At 36.4% G+C, this 22,721-nt stretch overlaps 1 protein-coding gene across 5 annotated transcripts; it reads right to left on the bottom strand.

Moving 5' to 3' along the window:
* Positions 1 to 16,002: 16,002 nt before the first annotated feature.
* Positions 16,003 to 22,611, bottom strand: LOC116163597. 5 transcript variants are annotated; one of them, XR_004143775.1, is made up of 9 exons: positions 21,899 to 22,611; positions 21,160 to 21,782; positions 20,008 to 21,035; positions 19,006 to 19,917; positions 18,278 to 18,913; positions 17,590 to 18,214; positions 16,656 to 17,519; positions 16,341 to 16,599; positions 16,003 to 16,248 (listed from the first exon to the last, which is right to left on the bottom strand). XR_004143775.1 is itself a non-coding variant. In XM_031477612.1 (7 exons), exons 2-7 carry the CDS (start codon positions 21,774 to 21,776, stop codon positions 16,958 to 16,960), a joined length of 4,380 nt encoding a protein of 1,459 aa, XP_031333472.1. In that variant the 5' UTR covers positions 21,777 to 21,782; positions 21,899 to 22,611; the 3' UTR covers positions 16,262 to 16,957. The 5 variants fall into 5 exon arrangements, 1 of the variants encoding a protein (XP_031333472.1); XR_004143776.1 differs by having other exon boundaries at positions 16,341 to 17,519; positions 21,899 to 21,960; positions 22,016 to 22,611; XR_004143774.1 differs by having other exon boundaries at positions 16,341 to 17,519.
* Positions 22,612 to 22,721: the final 110 nt, after the last annotated feature.

Here is a 22,721-nt window from a genome sequence, read left to right as displayed (position 1 = left end):
GGAAATACGGCACTGCGTTTATTGAACAGTAACAATGGCTCGATACATTGCTCTATTTCTCGACCGTCTTTCTTGGATGACGCGTACGAAGTCCCCATATGTGGGCCGCGCTCCTTCGCGCACCCCTTGGTATAAAGCTGCCTTAAGCTGGTCCCAGACGATTCGTGCATTCGGCGAATACACGAACGTCTGCGTGTTCGCTTAGGTTCCCACACAGTACGCGTATTCGACGAATATTCGGGGTTCCGGGTAGTTTGGCGAACTATTTTAGCAAACTTTATGATATCGCGCCAGTGCAGTAGGTGTGTTTGAGTTCTAAAGAATGGATAGCGAAGATGAGGTTATTGCCGCCGCTGCGGCTTCATGTGTTTTAAGCAGTGCCTTAATTTTGAAAATGAAAAACAAGTCCCGAAGAAAAAGAAGATGGTGGGCGTTGTCTTTAAATAAAAGCCGCGGAAGGTATGTAATATTTTCTTTAGTTAATCGTTTGCGAAGTGATTACTTCGCCTCCTCTACAGTAATTTAGTAACTATCTATTTACAGCTATAGTGGAACAAATATGCTGCAAGACTTAACAAATGAACCGTCCGGAAAATTTGAAAACTTTTGTAGAATGTCTGCGGTCGATTTCGAGCACATACTTAACAAAATAGGGCCCTATATAACCAAGAAAGACACAGTGATGAGAAAATCTATTCCACCCAATGAAAGATTAGCGGTAACACTAAGATTTTTGGCCTCAGGGGACAGCTTTGTAAGTTTGTCATATTTATTTAAAATGTCCAATCAAGTGATATCGGACATTGTTCATGAAGTCTGCCAAGCTATCATAGAAGTTATGAAAGAAGAAATACAGGTAAATAATTAGGTAATTAATATTATTACAAAAACATTTTTATTCAGAATATAACGTAATTATTGAGTTTGATAATTGTTGTTCTGCATCTCGATTTCGCTGTCTCTTAAAGTATAATCACTCTCATTTACGGAGAGAGAAATTGGTGGAAGGGGAGATGGTTGAGGGGAGTAATTTTGTGATTGAATAGAAGCAGAGCTTGAAGGGGATGGCTGAGGGGAAAAATGTGGCGAATGTGTGGACAATGAGGAAAATGGTCGACGTGTGTTAAAGGTTTGAAGGTAATTGCCTGTAGGTGGATTTGGCTGTATATGTGAAAAATTAGGTGTTTGGACAGAGACGCTACTTGGATGAGGTTGAATGTTGGCATGGTATGATTCCAAATAAGACTGAGAAACTGGATAATGCGCAGAAGCTGCATTATTAAAATTTTGTTTAACCTTCATCGTCATTTGGAATACCAAATTGTCTATCTGGTTCATCAAAATGGTTCTATTGCACTCATCCAAGGCTCTCAGTTTGGTGGCAAGAAGTTCACCATAAAGACAGCAATCGTCCTTCCCTTGCTTATTAGATACTCGTTCCATTACATTTGCCGCTTTTATTAAATGGTCTTCCACCGCTTCCAATGACATCGTCTTTCTTTTATTAGACTTAGTCCCAAGTGAAACAGGTTTCGGACTTCCGAGACTTCGTTCTTCATTGTCTTCCACCATCTCTGAATTATCGTTTTCTGCCTAAAACCAAGCCCATGGTTAAAATGTTGTAAAATTAGAGTTACTGTCGAAAACATTTTAATGTGATACCAAACAGTTAGTGATACTTCCGCAATTACTAGCTATTAATTGAATAAGGGAGATCAAAAATCCACTAAGTCGCCATTTTGGTGAAATTAAGTTTTTGCGTAACATCCATTCTAAATCACATTTTGCACGATGTGGAACACAAACACCCTCCTAGTCATCGCCTTTAGCGAACTTATTTGAGTATAAAATATACGTGGAAAGCAAAACTTCCCTAAGTCTAACGACTAAGTGGGTTTTTGTATTCCATGCGCATGACCGTGCGTGGTTGTCCACCTCCAACTCACAGCTGATTGAAATTTTTAATATTGTAGTTAATTACCTACTATCGACGTACGATTAGTGACACGTTGTTTTGTGTTGTATAATGTCAGAATCAAATGATTCGGGTCACAGTGAAACAGAAATCAATGTAAAAAAGCGACGGCATGAAAAAGAATGGAAACGTAATAAAATAAAGAGACTAAAAGCTGAAGGGAAAGCACATGTTAACTGGAAAGGACGTCTGGTGCCTGCAAGATCTACTGGAGACAGTTGTAGGTAAGTGTTTTTATAATCTCACTAAGAACAAATTCGGCAAACACGGTGTTCATTATTGTAGCTGCAAACGCCTGTGTTTTTCAAAATTCAGTGCCGACTCCAAGCAACATATTTTGGACCAGTTTAATAAACTTGGTTCTGATGGAAATAAGATAGCTCAGGACACGTACCTACAAGGACTTATAAGTGCTCATGCGATCAAAAAACGTAGGCCACGAAAAGAAACTCCCTCAAGCACTAGGTGTGCTTCCTATACCTATAAAATTAAAATAGGAAACGAGGAAACTCCAGTATGTACTCAGGCTTTTTGTAGTTTACATGGAATAAAACCTGACAGGGTTAAAAGACTAGCACGGCTTGTGAATAGTGGGCTAGTATCACAGGAGCAGCGAGGTAAACATAATACTCGTCCAAATCAGGTGTCATCTCAAGTTCTAATGTTGATTGACCAACATATTCGCAGTTTCCCTTATCGTGTATCGCATTACGCTGCCAGTAACAAAAAACGAAGGTACCTCGCTAGTACACTATCTATTACAAAAATGTATGAGCTGTTTCTACAAAAACATGACTCAGAAGCACATAGAACACTCACATCAAAAAAGGTTTCCGCAGATAAAATACATGGAGTAGCATCTTACCGTACCTTCCTAAAATATTTTCGTGACCACTTTAACTACGGGTTTGGTAGGCCGCAAGTAGATAAATGCAGGGAATGTGAGCAACTGAATGTGAAGATTCAAACTGAAAAAAACGTCACGATTAGGGAAAAACTTCAGGCTCAACTGAAAGTACATAATGTGAAGGGTAAGACGTTCTACAATGAAATAAAACGTTGCACAACGCTTGCAAAAAACAATGACGATACTGAAATGATAACATTTGACTATGAACAAAATCTCCCCGTACCAGTGACTAACGTTTCCGACGAATTTTATTTAAGACAACTCTGGGTGTATAACTTCGGAGTTCATGGGATGTCAGATGACAAGCAAGTTATGTACATGTATGATGAGACTGTAGCAAAAAAAGGATGTTCCGAAGTTACTAGCATGCTAAAACATTACATTGACAACTATGTTCCTGTGGCAGTTAGAAAGTTATACGTTTTCTCCGACGGTTGCACGGGACAGAACAAAAATCATACATTGGTGGAGTTTTTTTTCTCATTAATCAAGACAGGAAGATTTGATTACATTGAGCAACGATACCCAATAAGAGGACACAGTTACTTGCCCAACGATAGAGATTTCGCGAAAATAGAAGTCCAGAAACGAAAGCAAGGGAAAGTGGAGATACCCCAACGCTGGTACGAGATAGTCAGAGAAGATTGTAAATTTGAAGTTGTTGAGGTAAATAGAACAATGATTTTTGACTTTAAAAAACATTTTACCAATATCTTCAAAAAAAACATTACGAATGCTTCAAAGGAAAAATTCCTTATTTCAGAAGCAAAAATAATCAAATACTCCATCTCCCACATTAATGAAATCGCAGTAAGTACGGCGATGAGTGGCATACTTTTTACAAACTTCAGAATAATGAAACCGAACACCAAGATTTCTATGCCCACTCGCCCAATGTATGATGAACCCATTCCTGTAAAAGAAAAGAAGATAGCCAATTTGAAGCTGTTGATTCAGTACCTTTCTGAGGAAGGACAGCAGTACTTTACTCGCGTATTTGAAGGGGGTACAAATCCAGAGGACGCTGAAAGTGACTCGGATACAGAATATCTGTGAAAAACGTGACATTTTTTGTATCGCTTGCGTTTTGTGTGAGGATATATCATACTTTTCAGAATAAATTTTATTTTGTTTTTATGTTAATATTATATATATTCTTATAGTACGCATTAAATGTTTATTTCTGAAATTTTTTTGCTCTGGAAATCAAATATCCTCTAAGTCTGCAAAATTCAACCCCCTCTAAAAGGGTGCAAATGGATGTCTAGTAAAACTAGCCTCTGGTAGCTTGCTAGGTTCGATGTATCCATGATGTTATGTGAATATAAGATTGTTCCATTGGGAATTACGAGATAAAAATAGTTTTTCCTCTCTCCTGAAAAATTGGTGTTTCGTGACTTGTGGTGTTTTTGATTTCCATGATTCAATTACTGATTTAGTAATCAAATAATGTATGAACAATACAATTGATTTTAGATGCCGCAGACAACTGAAGAATGGAAAAAATTATCGGAAGAGTATTACACGACGTGGAATTTCCCGAACTGCTTGGGAGCAATTGACGGGAAGCATGTCGTGCTTGTGTCCCCAACGAACAGTGGGTCAGAGTTTATTAATTATAGAGGCACATTTAGTATTGTCTTGATGGCTTTGGTGGACGCCAATTATTGTTTCACCTATGCTGACGTTGGCTGCCAGGGGCGCATAAGCGATGGAGGCGTATTTCGAAACACCACCCTGTTTAAGAAAATGGAAGCGAATGAATTGAATTTTCCCTTACCTGAACCCATTTGCGCAAACCAATCTTCTTTACCGTACGTAATAGTTGCTGATGATGCCTTCAGTTTAAGCGAACACTTAATGAAACCATATCCAGGGATTCATGAAAAAGGTAGTAAAGAAAGGCATTTCAATTATCGCTTATCACGTGCTCGCCGTGTAGTAGAAAACGCTTTCGGTATACTGGCATTAGTATTCCGCGTCTTTAGGAAACCAATGTTACTTCAACCCGACAAGGCATCTAACATTGTTATGACTTGTATATTGCTACACAATTTTTTACGAAAAAGTAAAACATCAAAATCCCATTACGCGCCTCCTGGCACATTTGATAGAGAGAACAATGGGCAAGTTTTTCCAGGAGCATGGCGACAAGAAGATGGTAACATGTCGTCTTTACTGCCGCTCCGTAATATTCCGCGAAGGTCATCACGCTTGCCTAAAGAAATTAGAGATTCTTTTGCGGAATATTTTGCCACTACTGGGAAATTGCCATGGCAAGACGCCTATTGTTAAATTTTATATGTATTTACAAATATCTACATATCTAGTATATCGGGAGTTATTTCAGAATAGCTTTATTTTTCGCTTTATTTTTTGACTTCAAATTCTTTAGCTTATCTTTAAATTGATTTAAATTACGTTGTTTTATTTACCACCTTCAAATGTACGAATAAAGTTAAAATGTACATACCTCTGTGTTTAATGTGTTTCTTGGGAAGTAAATAACTTTCAAAAACCTTTCCATTATGTCATAAGCAAACCAGTTAGGTTTGTAGATGTCATCCGTACCAGCACCCGATTTCATACTGGCCTTAACTTTATTTAGTAAGTGACGAAATATTGCCATCAGAGAATCTTTCTTTTTTTTTAGTTCATTAACTGCGCAATTGCCAGTAAAAGAGTTTTCAATCTTCTTCCATGCATCGGCAACTTTATTACGGTTTTTGTGGTCCGGGTTTTTGGGATTCCGTAACACCGCTTCCTGCTCGTATAGTTGCAGAAACTCTAACGTTGCCTCATTGGTCCATTCCATGTCTCTTGAATTTGATATTTACTATTCGTACAATCGTACCTACACAAAGCAAGAACTCATTCTATTCGTGGTTAATAATCCCTATACAACTTACCTCCGACACTGGTATCACCCAACTGAGTTAAAAAACGGTTAAAATAAGTCGTTTAAAAGTACGGGTACTTAACGAACCGTGTGGGAGCTTGACGAACCACGTTTTGTATCCCTTTGATTCGTACACTTTTACCGACAATCTGCGGAAAGCTTTGGCGAATGAAAAACGTTCGCCGTAGCAAGACAAACTGGTCTCCCACACGCTACGCGAACTACCCCGAATTACGAACGTTCGCCGAATGCACGAATCGTCTGGGACCAGCTTTAGCGAGCCGTAATAAAACGTGATGTTTTCATGTTTCACGAAGTTCCGCTTACATATATATATTTTATTTACGGTGCATTTCATTTCAGTGTGTTTAACTCCTCTGTTCTGGTTTGTCTGAATAAAAGTACGTTTTTTTGCATTTTTTCGTTTTATTTTTTGTTGAATGATGTCTTACACGCGATGCAATTATTATGGGTGTAATTCTAAGCAGAAAGGCTCTGGTTTACATTTTTATAAGTTTCCTATAAAGAACCCTGAACGAATGGAGCGATATGGCTTCAAAGTGTTGGAAATAGAAGATTACTAGGTTGGTCACGAAACGGGATTCGTTGTCATTACTTTAAGCTCCTATGATTCCAGAATATACACCCAACCAGCTGCAATATTTAAAAATTTGTGAACGTCACTTTAATGACCAACATTTTATAAACAACTCCCGTCAATATCTGACTAAAAATGCAGTCCCCTTAATGTGGAACGCAAAAAATACCGAAATTGTAGCGATTACGGTAAGTTTACATTATTAGTATTATAGATATGAAATAATTGATTCTTAGCATGTGAAAAATCTAAGTGGAACCCGTACTAGCTCCCTACATCACACAAAAGAAAACATTTGCAAGGAACAGTCTGTAAGTAATCTATCGAAGACTGCTAGGTGTCAATGGACTAAATCTATGTTTTGGTACGCAGTTTTCTACAACTCTATCAAGCGAGAATTCGCCGTTAAAGGTTTTACCACCACAACGAAACTATAGCGGTTTAAGGAGACAATTATTCCCTTCAACACCTCCCACTAGTTCTTCTCAGTCACTACTAGAAGAATACTCGGCAAGTCCATCACTCAAATCCACGCTATTCTCACTTGATGCGTCTATACTGAACACACCCCCGAAGATGGTCTCAAGTAATAAATCTATAACGGACTATGAGAACATTCTGCGCATAAAATGCCGAAAAATTCAAAACCTGCAACGTCAAAGAAATCGTCTATTAGTCAAGGTATCACAGTTAAAAAAAACAAACCTCAATTTACAATGTAGTAGCGAAAGTCAATAGTGATAAGGCGAAGACTCTTGTGAAGATGCAAGTGCCCCGAAAGTCGCGCATGTGGTCCGGAAAGGAAAAGCAATTGTCACTGGGTATATTTTTCAAATCTCCTTCCTGCTATTCATATATGCGAAAGGATGGAATACGACTACCTAGTTTAAGTACGATAAGACGTCATCTTGGGAGCATTAAACTTCAGCCTGGAAGCAACGACTCTATGTATCAGGTACTTAAACTAAAAGTTGCTACTATGGAAGAGCAATAAAAAAAATGTGTTTTAATGTTCGATGAAATGTCTATAAAAAAACATTTAGATTATGCCGTCAAATTTGATTTGGTGGAAGGATTCGAAGATTTTGGACCGTCCATAGGTAGAAATTGTAGATACGCCAATCACGCCTTAACATTTATGATTCGAGGTTTGTACAATAATTGGAAAATTCCTATTGCCTATTATCTTTCCTCCACTTCCACACCAGCGAACATTTTGCACAAATTAATACTGGAGTGGATTGAACGTTTACGTGCCATTGGACTGGATATTAAAGTTTTGGTTTGTGACCAAGGTAGCACAAACAGGTCCTTGTATTACAGACTATTGAATGTATCTCCAGAAAATCCATTTTTCTGGAATTGTGGGAAAAAAATATTTTGTGTGTTTGACGCGCCGCATTTGATTAAAAGCGTCAGAAATACTCTTTTAAACCAAGACATTTTAGTTAACAATGAACGAGTGTCGTGGAGTGATGTTGTGAGAGTTTTTAACATAAACAAAGGGAACAAATCAACAGCATTGTCCAAAATATCAATAAACCACATTCACCCGAATAACTTTCAAAGAATGGGTGTGAAGCTTGCGGTGCAGGTCTTTAGTAAATCATATTATGCAGCTTTGATAACTTGTATACAATCCAGGGAACTATCGTCTCCAACAATGTGGAATACCGCTAATTTTATATTGTTTATGAACGATTTATTTGACAACCTAAATTCGAAAAATTTGTTTGATGCAAACGAGAACAAGTGTTCAGTAGCTGCGAACACTTCTATTGTTAATAAATTAAGTCATGCTATTGAATCGATTAAAACTTGGTCACCGGCTAGCCGACCGGTATATTGTTTCGACGGTCTGTTATTAACAATCAACAGCATATTACAATTGTGGAGAGACACTAATGCTTCATATCCATATTTAATGACCAATCGATTAAATCAAGATCCCATAGAAAATTTATTTTCCACTGTGCGACAGCGAAGGGGATTTGATTTGAACCCATCTGCTCAACAGTTTAGATTAACGTTGCAAGGAATCATAGTTTCGGCGTTGGAGAAATCTAGCGAGCATGGGAATTGCGAAAATGATGAAGATGAGTTTCTTAGTAGAAGTGATTTTGAGACCATCGCAGTCAGACATCCAACTCCAACCATCAACGATCCATGTACGTCAAACCAACAAGACCCCTCATCAATAGAACAAGATAGCACCAGTGAGGATAGTTCTTGCGATGAAATTAATACAGGTGCTGAATTTACTTTGGAATCGTGTTCAGTGGTATATTTTGCCGGTTATGGTGTCGCAAAAACTTTAAATAAATTTAAGTGCGATACATGTCGCGATGCGCTAATAAAAGACCATTTTGGATTAGATGATCAGACGCAACTGCTAATACTTAATCGAGACTATTCTAAAAGCTGTGATAAGTATTCGTATTTACACCACCCTCAAGATGATGTTGTGTCGTGCGTTCATATTGCTCTGAACACATACGAAAAATTTTTTCTGAACAAACCTCACGAGGTTCGCATAAAGGGCAACATATTGCACAAGTTATTGAATAAACCCCAGATTCACCAGTGGATACACACAACAGATACTTGCAGAGACCATAAAAAATTTCTTTTGGACTTAATAGTTAGAACAAAGTTGTACAGCTGTCGAAAAATAATTCCTAATTTGTTGAACCAAAAAAACAAAAAACAGCATGCACAAAAATTAAGGAATGTTCAAAATACTTAGAAAGGTTAGTAGAAAACTATATATAGGTATCAAAATTCTAACATATTGAATGATGATTTTTCAGGTCATCGTTTTTCAAAATTATTACTATTATTACACATTCCTTAAGTAAGTAGGTCAGGGAAGAGAGAATTTTCCTGATTTTTCTGTGCGGAACTGCCATGCCGATGCCCAGTGCCGAATCAGTTCCGATGTAGTATATTATTTGAATGCGTAGTATGGAATGGATTCTTGCTCTCACAAATACACTATACAACAACACTCCCACCTTTTAGTTGCGTAAATTCCACAGCAAATTGCTAAAACGGTCTACGTGTACCGCTACCCAGCTAGCAAGCTGACGTTAGAAGAACGTGAACATGTCGTCATTTTAATGACTTCGACGTCAAGTGACCTAGACGGGCCGTCATATTGACGACCATTATTTTGACGTCATTATATGACGTGATGAGACGACTTCTTGACGTCATTTTTTGTAATTGTTCTAAAGGAATTTATCTGAAGTTTTTGATGATTTAATTGAAAGAAATGTAAAATTGAAGTTATAGCTATCCTATTTTTTCTATAACAGTATCTAATAACATTTTTGTGACAACTAAAAGATATATTTAGTATAACTGTTTATTTGTAGGTAGTAAAAATGAAAAAAATTTAACCTATATATTCGTTAAATAAATTTTTCCCGCTTAATTTTTGAAATTGTTCTGCGGTATAGGTGTGTTCGGTCAAGTTCGCGATATGTCGAGACACACGCGTGCACTTTTTGCACGTGACTGCATTTTACCCAATCAACATCAACAACATTCCATCGAAAGAGAACGTGATAATCACAACGCCATTTTATTATTTGTGTGTTGCATCACTTTTAATTTATATGAATTGTGGTTTGTATTTAAGCGTTTCGCATCGTATTGTTGAGTGACCATTATCTTGTGGATTTGTGATCGATATACTTCTTTTTCGTAAAGTGATACTAATAAAAGGTAAGTTTATGATTACATTTTTCTGTGCAACTTGTAATCCTTACTGTTGTGTAGTTTCTAAAATGTCATTTATTGGAATTGAATTTGACAATGATGCTGTCGATGAAATTGCTGTAGTTCATTCTACGTGGATGTCTCCCCACAAGAAACATGTGTGGTGGCCACCTTATAAAAGTTCGAAAACTCTTAATAAAGCATTGTCGTGTGGGGAAGAGCCTGATGAAAACACCTGGGTGGCTTACGCAGTAAAACGTAAATTTTTCTAATGTGGTGGGTATTTGATGTGAACCACTTGTCTAGGGTCTACAGTATATTTCGAACAATTTTTTATATTGCACTTTTTTCAACTTTACGATATTGTTAAATACTGCAGCCCCTTTATAATGCAAGGGGTTTTTATTTTTTCATTGAATGTGTACTAAACTATGTGTTTAATTTTCAGATGCATTAGAAAAATCTTAAAAAAAATTACAACGATGTGAAACAACTTCTGACGTGCAAACGACCGATACTGAGCAAGATAAAAAGCGGCAAAGAAAGCATAGACGTATAAGCTCATCTAGTGCAGATGAGGATGATGAAGTTGTGTCGAGTATTAAACGACCTCCTAGAATAAGTCATTGTAAGTATTTTTGTATAAGCTGCAATAACTACAATTTTGGGTTATAGGTGTTACGACTCCAACTACTCGATCACCTCTGCGAGTTTTATCTGTTCAGAGTATTGCTTCAAGAAGTACTGTATCATGTTCACCATCCCCATCAGTGACATCGGTAGCTGCTGTGGAACAACCAGATCGTGAGACATCGAATATTGATGGTAAGGAATTTATACAGAATATAACCTTCATTTCATAATTTTTTTGTTTTAGATAATTTACATGTTTCTATTAAACAGTTATATAAATTAGTTGCCTTAGTGAAAAGGCAAAACGAACAACTAAGTAAACAAAATGATGAAATATTGCATATTTTAAAAAATAAACCCAGCCAATTGGACAGTACAAATTTGCATCACCAACCAGAATTGCCTGTGAACTTCCCCATTGAGAATCTGGAAGAAGTTGATTTGATTGAAGAATATTTAACGCAGGAGACTAACCTTTCTGCATTGGTATGCAATATTTCTATTCAAGCTGCTAATTATACTTTTAGATGTAGTGTGTGTAGTAATATGTTATTATTTTTAGAGTTCTTATATGTCTACTATTGGTGGTCGTGACATAACATCAAAAACAAATACCATTTTACGTTATGTTTTTACCAATGGTATTGCTGTTCGATACAGTTTTTTGGGCTCCAGAGGGAACAAAAAAGCGTTTTCTACCTTAAAACTTTGTAAAGCCATTATAGGTATGTATTTTGATTTAAACTATATTTAAACTTAGGAGTATAATGTTATCTTTCAGCTGCAGTTTTGGTGTCTCTGCCAAACACACTCGAGATAGATGTAAACAACTGTATCAAAGTATGGCTGAAACATGCACCACAGCGCTTAGCCTTAGAAGCAAAAAGAAATGTTTAAGGTTTGACAATACAATATTTTTTATTTCAAGAAAACGTTAAAACTAATTTTAGTAGTTTTTAGTTATTTAGTATTTTTACTTTAGTTATTAAAATACAATAGATTAATATGAACATTCCTAAACGTAGAATTAAGTTCAAAACAAAATCTTTTGTGAGTAAGAGGCAATTATATCGAAGAGCTGAAAATGATGTTAATGAAATTATTGGTTCACAAATCAAAGTCAGCAAATCTGAGGTCTGTCAAGAAAATGTACCTTGTACCTCAACTTCAACTTTTCCTAATGTTGCAACTGATGGTAGTAATGTTAAAAGTTCTAATCAAGAAGTTCTCACTTTGAGTTCTGATGAAATTAGTGATGATTCTAATGTATCTGATATTAGTAATGATTGTAATACTTTTGAAAATATGGACCATCTTTCTCCTGCTACTACTTCAAAGGAAAATAAGATTTTAAATTCAATAACCTCTGCCATTAGAACATGGGCTGTTACAAATCCAAGTGTCCCTCATACAGCAATAACTTCACTTCTTCACATATTAGCCCCTTTTCATCCAGAGTTGCCGCTTGATTCTCGAACTCTTTTAAAAACCCCTTCAAAATTTAATATACGGAAATTGGAAAATGGAGATTTAATCTACCTGGGCATTCAAAATTCTTTACATGCGTTACTTTCGATACATTCTAATAACTTTTTAGATGATACAATAAACCTTATTTTTAATGTTGATGGTTTACCAATTTTCAAAAGCTCAAATATGCAATTATGGCCTATTTTAGGACTTATACAAAATTTTAATGTGAAAACGCCATTTCCAATTGCAATATTTTGTGGAGTATCAAAGCCAAAACTACTTAATGATTATTTGGAAGATTTTATTAAAGAATTAACTTCCTTACTTCAAAACGGTTTTAACTTTAATAGTAAGAGTTTTAAAGTATCAGTTAATTGTTTTGTGTGTGATGCACCAGCACGATCGTACTTAAAATGTATCAAATCACATGGAGGGTACTCTTCTTGTGAAAAATGTACTGTGGCAGGGACTTATTATAAAGGTAGAGTTATTTTAAATGACATCAATGCAGACTTAAGAACAGATGAGTTTTCGATTAAAACTAGATGAAGATCATCATTTAAATGATTCTCCTCTATTGCAATTAAACATTGGACTGGTAACTTCATTTCCAATTGATTATATGCATAATGTTTGTTTAGGAGTAACTCGTAAGCTTCTCAACTGTCGGATTAGTGGTATTTATAGAGTCAGATTACCTTCCAGGTCAGTTGAAATTCTGTCTGACAAAATGGTTCACCTAAAGAATTGTACTCCAACAGAAATAAATAGAAAGCCTCGTTCTTTATCCGAATTAGCTCGTTTTAAGGCAACCGAATTTCGAACTTTTCTTTTATATCTTGGACCTGTTATTCTTCCTGGAATAATAAACATATCAGTACATGAACATTTTTTATTGCTTCATGCAGCAATAGTGATTTTGTGCTCGGAAAAACATATCAGGGATTTTGGATGTGAAGCAGCTTATGAACTTTTAAAAAATTTTGTACAGCACAGTGAGCAAATCTATGATGCAGAGTTTTTAATTTTTAATGTTCACAATTTAATTCATTTACCAACAGATGTGGCAATATATGGCGCACTTGACAATTTTTCTGCATTTCCTTTCGAAAACTTTCTAGGCCAATTAAAACGTTTAATTAAGAGTCCAAAACAACCACTGATACAAATATGCAATAGATTACAAGAGCTTAATTTTCTAATAAATGACGGCAAAACGTCAAATTTTGTTAATGGTAAACCACAAATTGAACATTTTTGTGGACCAGTACTTTCATTAATGTTACAGTTGCGATATAAACAGTTCAAAAAAGTTTACTTTAAAAATTATCAATTTTCAGTAACTTCATTGTCAAATGCTGACAGTTATTGTATGATTAAGGAAAAAGTTATTCAAATACACAATTTTATATGTTATTCTGATGGGAGTCTGGTAATAATAGGCAAAATGTTTTCTTCGTATTCTTGTTTATATGATTATCCATTCAGTTCATCTTCATTAAATATACATGTTGTTGATAAGCTGTCAGAGTTACAAAGTTGGCCATTATCTAATGTTAATGGGAAATGTATTGTTTTCCCATACAAAGATCATCGTTTTGTTTCAATGCCCTTGTTACATACACTTTAATGTATTATAATTAAGATTATATGTTAAGAGCACTCTAAATGTACATACTAAGTAAGTTTTAAATATATACAGTTTATTCCTACTATTTTTTTATTATCCCAAATTCACGCACTAGATGACGTGACCTATCACGTCAAAGTGATGTCAGATATAACGTTAAAATGCCGTCAAATATAACGTCTATGTGACGTGATTAATAGCGTCAGCGGTACGTCAACAGATCACGTCATTGGTCCGTCAACAGATCTGTGCCATATTCACGTCATAATCACGTTCTATACACGTCTTTATAAGGTGATTAATCACGTGACTAAAAATTCACGTCATTTTGACGTCACCATGCTAGCTGGGTAATCCAACAAAACCGTTAGAAATTATACGCATATAATCAGTTATATTTTCTCACTGTATTTAATTTTCATTGCTAGCTAAATTCAAATAAAGTTTGTAATTAGGTAAAGGTAAGGCGTTAAAATAATAAAATAAATAGGTCCACGGCCTGAAAGAATTAAAAGACTACTTGCGTAGGAAGCATAATATCACATTCCGGTGATTAAATATAATGCTGACAGTATCATGGTCTGTGTTTGGCGCAAAGTAATGACGTAATTCAAATCTCAACTTTGTTGTCAGTACATTAAAGTAGGTAATACAGGTTACATGCTGCTATATGGTAATACAGTGATACAACAGCTTTGAAGAACGGTCACAAGATAGCAACACTTCCTTACAAGATTTTCTACTGCAACAATATCCTATCCCATGACACCTCTTTATATTATTTACTCTATGATAAAATGTAGTAACTAGAATACTCATAACCTTTAATATTTTAATAATGCACAATAACATCAGGGGTTCATTTCATAGTTATATGAAATGCCTCTTAAATAATCAATAATATTACGATTTTGAAAATCTAAAACTAATCTCTTAATTCTTGCGTCGGCGTCACGGTACTTTTTTAGTTTCTTTGGGGGTGGCCTTCCCGCTAACAGTTGTTCGTACTCGATGTCTCGTCCCCTTTGAATGTTTCTCAATGCATCGATAAATTTCCATATACTTGGATGATCCCCATTCCTAATTCTACTTGTAACCTCCGATGCGCTGCTTCTGCGTGGTTATTTGTCCGATCGTTATCATTTAACACTCTGTCAAACAATGACCACATATCTGGAGGAAAAATGGGTGCTCTTCTGCTGTTTCCTCTTCGATTGGGTCGTCCAACGTAATTATCCTCGAGCCACTGCAAAACAGGTTGAAGTTCCAACGGCAAAGTTTCCGCTAACGCATCAATGGCTTCGTCTAGATTGTTTATCGGTACAAAAGCCAAAGATGTGATCATTCTTGCCAAAACCGCAAATTCTGCGTCGTTGTTGTAGCGGTGTGTTAATTCTAGGGTTCCAAGGTGTACTACTTTAAAAATTTTTGTAAGGTGAAAAAAACAACCGTGTATATCCACTCCCGGGAATCCATTTTTAAAAGCATTAATACCTTTATCATAAGTGGAAAGAAAATTATAGGTCTTAGGGAACAAAAGTGAGATAATGGTACAAATGACCCCTGCTCTGGGTCAATTGTACCAGCGATAGGGGACGGTTGTAACAAATAGAATCAATCTCTATTTCGTAGAAATAAAGTAAAAAATAGAAGCAAGCATGCCTACAAAAATAAAAACACAAAGATTCAAGTTATATTTTCTTATTGGAGACTCATATAGGTACTTACAAGCTGTTTATGCAAGCTGACGCCTTGCAGTCCTATATTTGCATGTTAAAATTAAAACTTTGTTAATAGCTAGCATTATAATATGTAGTTCATCGCCCACTCAATACAATTGAAACAAATTCATCATCTACTTGAAAGTGCATTCACAACTATACACTACCATCGAAAACTCAGAAAGCGGCAAATCAGAGCTTTTCAAGTATCACTCTTTTGGTGTTGTTAAAATGCGACTCTTGAATCAAATTAAGTTTATTACAGTGATGAGTGATTTTTACTTACGTCAAAGTTGAGCGTGCAGAGAAGTTGCAATGAATCATATGTTAAGCTTCCTTGGAAACTCAATTTTAAATAACAGGTAGGTAATCGAAATTAATTTATTATAAATTTATAATTTTAAAACTCAGTTTATTTAAAAATTTGAAGCTAATTAAACTCTAATTTTTAGCGGCATCAGTTTCCGTTTGAGTTGAAGGCTCAGAATTTGGATTTTCAGGGTTTTCAAAATTATTTCCATCGAATTCCCCATCATTTACACAGGACTGTGAAAGCTTCTCAATTTCAATTTCATTGAGGATTTCAGCTCGTAATTTTGATTTTAACGCAGTATCCAATCGCGCTGGTTTCTCTGGATCAAAATGTTGGTTTGGACGGCCACATAGGTAACAGAACTTAGCAGTACCTGTAACAATCACAGAGGCACACACAAATATATATAAAATAGTAAATTCACATTTAAGTGTTTAAATTTTACCAACTCGGATATTAACTTACACCTCAAAAATACAGAACAGCGTACACATCTACGATACAATCCATCGGATTTATCAAGGAATTCTATTTCTATTTGACAAACACGACATTTTTGGTTGGGGTACTTTTCCAACGCGAAACAATCAATAACCGCGTTACAATTAGTACAAAATCGATCGAATCTGTCCGTCAGTACTGGCAAATTATGCGAGTGCGCCGCAGAAAATCCCCCTGACCGTCTTTCTTGAGTACCACTTGGTTGCGCCATTTTTTGACTTTTCTAAAATTAATCAGTATCACAAAAAAGTAGGAACGTATTGATTATCACTGACTAACTTAAATTAAAACTTCGATTTCAAAGTTAAACTTGTCCTGTATCCTTCACTCACGTAACACAAATGTGAAATGAACTTAAAATGCACCTGAAATTAATGTATTCACGACTCTTTTAAAAGTAAAACTAAACCGCGGACTAAGCATTTTACAGACAACGACTCACTCAGATCGAGTAAAAATATTACGTAGAATTAACCATGAAAGAAAAACAGCACCATTGTTTAAATACTTTTTAAACAATGACAGCACATTTGCCATCCAAGTTTTACATTACTGGGTACGCAAACGTATATATGTAGGCATTAAAGAATTTCTCGGTAAATACAGTTATATGTATAAACGGCGTCGTCTTCTTCGTAAATTTTTCCTTGGCTATTCCCGTCAACAATTTGCACAAATAGGCCATCCCGACTTTTGACACGCGAAAATGCTGTGTACAATTGTCCGTGTGTAAAAACAGGTTGAGGAAGGTACACACCAATCCTTTCAAACGTTTGCCCTTGCGATTTTGTTATAGTAATCGAGTAAGCAAGACGAAGAGGAAACTGCTTTCTACTAAATTTAAATGGAAGGTCCGTGTTTGATGAGTCAATTAGTATTCGCGGAATTAGAACTTTCTGTCCTTTACGATGTCCAGAAAATATGCTGCACTCTATAATATTATTTCCAAGTGATTCCACAATCAGTCTCGTCCCGTTACAAAGGCCATGCTTTGGATTTAAATTTCGTAACAATGTGACGCAACATCCTTGCTTAAGATTCAAGCAGTGTGGCGGAAATCCCATAGGTGTCAGTGAGTGCAAAAATTCAACCGGATACTGAGCCTCCTCCTCCTCACTTTCGCATTCGGCGACCTTATCAATGCTAAAATATTATCACAGTTAGTTTAGCGGTAAAATAATGTAAAAAAAACTTTAAATGTTCTCGTATTTACCTGTAATATGATTTTTGCTCGCCATTCAACATGGCCAAAACTTTTTCGTTAATTAATAGCGTGTCCGCATTTTTTGGGCATAGAATAGCCATTGACGCAAGACGATCTGAGGACAACGTATTGATATTTTCTCCGTAAACAGATTTGACAATATCGTCAGTAATTATATCACTGCTTAGCTGAACAAAATCACAGTGTTTTGCTGCAGCATCAACTCCACCTCCAACTGATAAGAGCCATTCTCCAAATACTGCATTGCCTTGGTTTAGTCGCATATTTTGTAACAGTTTAAGCTCCTTGAAATGTTTCCAAACCGGGCTGCTTTTCACGCATGCTTCCACAATCTGGACCCGAGTTCCATGCGGAACAACAGGTGCCTGTTGGCGAAAATCCCCCCCGACCACTATAACAATTCCGCCAAACGGATCATCGCAGTTCATCAGAAATCGTAGGCTTCTATCAACAGCGTTCAAAAGATGAGCATGACACATTGATATTTCGTCCCATATAATTAGCTTTGTATTTTTGAGTTCCCTCCATGAGTTTGTGCCTTGTTTAAAACGCGATGTAGTTGTTTCATCAAGATTGATGGGGATGCCAAAGCCAGAATGGACGGTTTTTCCACCTAAAATAAAAGTCATAGTGAATTTACATTTTCAGGTACACTTTGTTGTTTTCATTCAAATACCTTTGAGCAACGTTGCAGCTAAACCTGTTGGAGCTACAGATTTGACCGTTCCTCCATTTCCAAGGATTGTTGATGTTAATGCTTTATATACAAACGTTTTTCCACATCCTCCTGCTCCAGATAGATAAAAGCATTTGTTTTCTGAGATGCCGTTTACAGAATCCATGATAGTTTTGTAAGCAAGCAATTGCTCTGCATTGTCGTTCATCATTGTAACCAATCGATCAGCTTCTTGTTGCTCGTGTACAGCGTCAACTTCTTCCAAAATGTGATAGCCGTCTTTTGGAACTGGAAGTCCATAGTCTTTGCACGATTTTCCAAATTGCATCAAATGCTCTTGAATATCTCTCAGCGCCTGTTGCTCTGCCATATACTCACTGTGGTTCTGTAGGTAATCCTCCATTAACGACGTCTTGTATTTTAAGTACAATTCCGAAGAGGTGCTCGGATGAACCTGGATTAATATTGTCGCAAAAAGTAGACGCAATTCTCGTGGCATTCGAAAAAGTTCAGCTTCGTCCATGGCTTTGTCCCACTCTTCATCATCGTCTAAAAGGTTAATAGCTTTAGCAGCTTCCTGATATGTATCGTGAAGTTTTCCGTTCACAGTTCGTAAATCTTCATAGGATGTGGCGCCTGTCAATTAAATAAAGATTTTGATTTATATTATTAATCTTATGGAATAAACAAAAAATGTAAGTTTTGTTAAATCCATTTTTAACTCTTACCTCGAACATGAAGCAACAAAAGCCGAAGGCAGTATTTTTCCATATCCTTTAAATTTACAAAGTACATCCTGGCAACTACTTTATCTCCACCTAGTTTCCGGGGCTGCCAATGGTTGGATCTCCAAACATAGTGGTAGGGTATATCACAGTATAAGTACTTCCGTGCATTTACGTCGTTTGCATTTAACTGGAACCATCGCGTTAATTTGGTCCCCTTTTTGGCAGCAGCTTCCAAATCACGACGCTCAGCGCCCTCTTCAAAATATACCATTTGCTCAAGCGGGAGGTGAACAGGTAATCGCTCAACAGAGTGGGACCTTCCGGACATTTCGTATTTTTTTAACCTCCACATAGCTTCCGGCGCTGCTATATAACGCGTGTCTAAATAAATCTTGACCTCATCCCAATGATAAGTTCCAGAGCCCGTTGCTTCATTCATTTGAACAATGGCGGCATCATGGCCTTTGTAAATATATTTAAAAATATATTTTATGCTCTGGATTGATGAGCATATTTCAACATTAATGTGAGCATTGTACTTTCGCGACATGTATGGATTGTACGGGACTACCCACCGATTATCTAGTTTTACTCCTTTTATTTCCACAGTACGGTCCAAGTTTCTGCGACGATAAATTGGATAGCCGTTTACATTAATATTTGTTTCATCGCAGAATTCTTTTGGAAATTTTTTAATGCAGGAAATATGCCCTTTGTTCTCTTCCATGCAAGGGGCATCTTTTTTAAGTTCACCGCACGGGCCATGCATCATGCAAGACGTTATTATTTGAAATAGAACTGGGTCAGCAACAGGATCCGGAATCTCAGCAGAAACTGCATTATCAACATCAGCGGCTTCGCGAAATTTGTCTTCATCGTCAAGAATAACTAACATGTGGCAATGGGGCAAACCTGCAGCAATAGACACATTAAATTTTCATTTTTAATCATTCCATTAAAGTTGGTTAGAAGATTTTAAAATGAAACTAAAAATGTACTAACCTCTTTTTTGGAATTCAATTGTGTAAATAAACGCTTTTACTTTTCCAAAAACTCCTCCCTTGTTAGACACCAAATCGTTAATAAATTCCTTTAGCTTCAAATGAAAAACGGTCCCAACCAAATCCGGTCTATCAATTGCTGTTTCTTTGTGTTTTAATTCGTCGCGGATTTCCTTCCATGTGGGATTGCACGTGAAAGTAATAAATAAGTCTGGCTTTCCGTATTTCCCAACTATGACCATTGCGTCCTGATAATTCTGAGTTAGAGCGCGTTTACTTCCTGTAAAACTGGATGGCAAAATAACAATTCGTCCTGGCTTTAAATCCTTTATTTCCGCCTGGTTGTGTACGTAATCCATAAGGCCGCTGTACATGTCAACTCGCAATTTCTTTTGATTTGTTTTATTCCAAACTAACCGTCCACCTTCGACTTTCAAAAATGCATCCACAATATACATTTGCGTCAGTTTGCCTAAATGAAGGATTGGGTTAAAAGACTCTCGTTCTTGCATCCGGTAGGAATAAAATTCCAGCATGGAGATATTTACAACCTTTCTTGTCTCGTCAGCTTTCTTAATTCCAGGCTGCCATCCTGCATCGCCAAACGGAAACATAATTGGATAGGTCATAGGATCACAATTTGGACTAAATATATCGATATTTTGCAACTGTCCAGTTCCCTTATCATAAACAGCCATATCTCGTTTAAATCCAGGTTCCCCATCTTTAGAAACAAACACTGCAGCAACTTCGTTTGCTACAGGCAAATTGTATCGGCGAGGGTCATGTTGTCTATCCTTAATAATCCACATTTCAATTGTATTTTGATTTATATCCATGAGATCTTTCATCATTTTAAAGGCTTCGGCAAATGGATTACGTCGCAGGACTTTTTCAATAATATCAAAAACTTCTTTTCTGCATCCCTCGTTGTGTGTGTTCTGAGACCGCATGTTATTTGCATATTCGGGATCCAAAAAGTAAAGTTGAGCATAGGATGGTTCTGTTTCTTTGTTGTCGAAGTTGTCACTATAAATAAATAATGGATACAACCAAAGTTGCATTTTTTGTTCATTCCGTACTTGATTACCGTTCTCTCGAGTTTTACATTCCGTCAATTGAAAACAAATAATCCATAATTAATTTAACGTACCTGGGTTTAATGGATGTTGTTGTGCGATGGTAGACTTGACCATGGATGACAAACGTTGGAGGACCACCACGAAGTTTAACTGGTTGATGCCCAAATGATGCAAATCCGAAGGCGCTATTAAAGTTCCGTACGTTTCTCATAAAATTTTTGCCGTTTTCGGTGCTCTGGGTAGCTAATTCCCGTAGTTCCAAAGGATAATCATTCAGTTGTCGTAATGTTACACTTCCGTTCTCACAACAATGAGAAACATGTCCTTTAAATGTCTTTTCTCCATTGAAATGTAAAGCTCCACAATGTACGCATTTAAAACTTTTTGTTCCCAAATAGTGTTCGTCAGGCCGGTTATCCGGATTTCGAGCAACATATTTAGATGGCGGGGGTAATTTCATTCTTTGTAGCTTTTGACTTTCGTTTCTTAAATGAAGTCTTCGTTTTTCTGCTTTCTGTTGTTCTGGGGTCATTTTTAATCTTTGTCGTTGCGACCTTAGCTTATCGGCTTCTTTTTCCGCATCACTTTTATTTGCTTGACGTTTACGGCTGTATTCTCTCATTCGTGCCTTCCGTTCTTCGCTTGTTGGAGTTTTTGATGAACTGGCTACAGGCGGTGTCAAATTCATAGTTTTCTGTAATTTAAACACTTTTAAAAATTTGCCAAGATTTCATCATTAACTAAACCATGCCGGTTTCATCATCAACTCAATCAACTAACCAATATTGTATTTAAAAGTATTTGACTTACCTTCAATTTGTGTTAAGCTACTTTATTCCATAAATTGTTCTATTTCGTCATTTAAATCAACACTATAAATTTAACAACGTTTACTAATTTACAATAAACAGATTTATTAAAAATTACTTTTACTGTCAGTTTCTTTATTCGTTTTTTACTCCTAAAAGTGATGTGAAATAAAAGTAAAACTAAACCCACTCAGATCGAGTAAAAATATTACGTTGCATTATGTTGAATTAACCTTGAAAGAAACAGTACGTTTGCCATCCAAGTTTTACAATGACGCGCGAAAATACTGTGTACAATTGTCCGTGTGTAAAAACAGGTTGAGGAAGGTACACACCAATCCTTTCAAACGTTTGTCCTTGCGATTTTGTTAATTAAGCAAGACGAAGAGGAAAATGCTTTCCACTAAATTTAAACCGTTTTTGATGAGTCAATTAGTATTCGCGGAATTAGAACTTTCTGTCCTTTACGATGTCCAGAAAATATGCTGCACTCTATAATATTATTTCCAAGTGATTCCACAATCAGTCTCGTCCCGTTACAAAGGCCATGCTTTGGATTTAAATTTCGTAACAATGTGACGCAACATCCTTGCTTAAGATTCAAACAGTGTGGCGGTAATCCCATGCTTAAGATTCAAACAGTGTGGCGGTAATCCCATAGGTGTCAGTGAGTGTAATATAATAATTCAACCGGATAGGAACGGGGAAGTGGCTCTTAATAAAGAGTGATTATTCAGAATCACAATTGTGACAAGTATAAAATAATGTATGTTCTGCACCGATGCATTCTTCATGTGCCCACAATTTACATTGGGTGCACTGGA

Source organism: Photinus pyralis, unplaced genomic scaffold, assembly GCF_008802855.1.
Source record: "Photinus pyralis isolate 1611_PpyrPB1 unplaced genomic scaffold, Ppyr1.3 Ppyr1.4_LG2, whole genome shotgun sequence".
Lineage (NCBI taxonomy): Eukaryota > Metazoa > Arthropoda > Insecta > Coleoptera > Lampyridae > Photinus > Photinus pyralis.
The sequence above is the reverse complement of the archived record's forward strand: the minus strand, read 5'-3'. Positions and strand labels throughout refer to the sequence as shown.

What these genes read in the sequence shown, in the direction of transcription:
- LOC116163597 (XM_031477612.1), bottom strand. Translation starts at nt 21,776, where the DNA reads ATGAATTTGACACCGCCTGTAGCCAGTTCATCAAAAACTCCAACAAGC. An exon ending in AATTGAATTCCAAAAAAGAG is followed by an intron (nt 19,918 to 20,007) that starts GTTAGTACATTT and finishes CTATTGCTGCAG; the next exon opens with GTTTGCCCCATTGCCACATG. An exon ending in GAGCAAAAATCATATTACAG is followed by an intron (nt 17,520 to 17,589) that starts GTAAATACGAGA and finishes ATAATATTTTAG; the next exon opens with CATTGATAAGGTCGCCGAAT.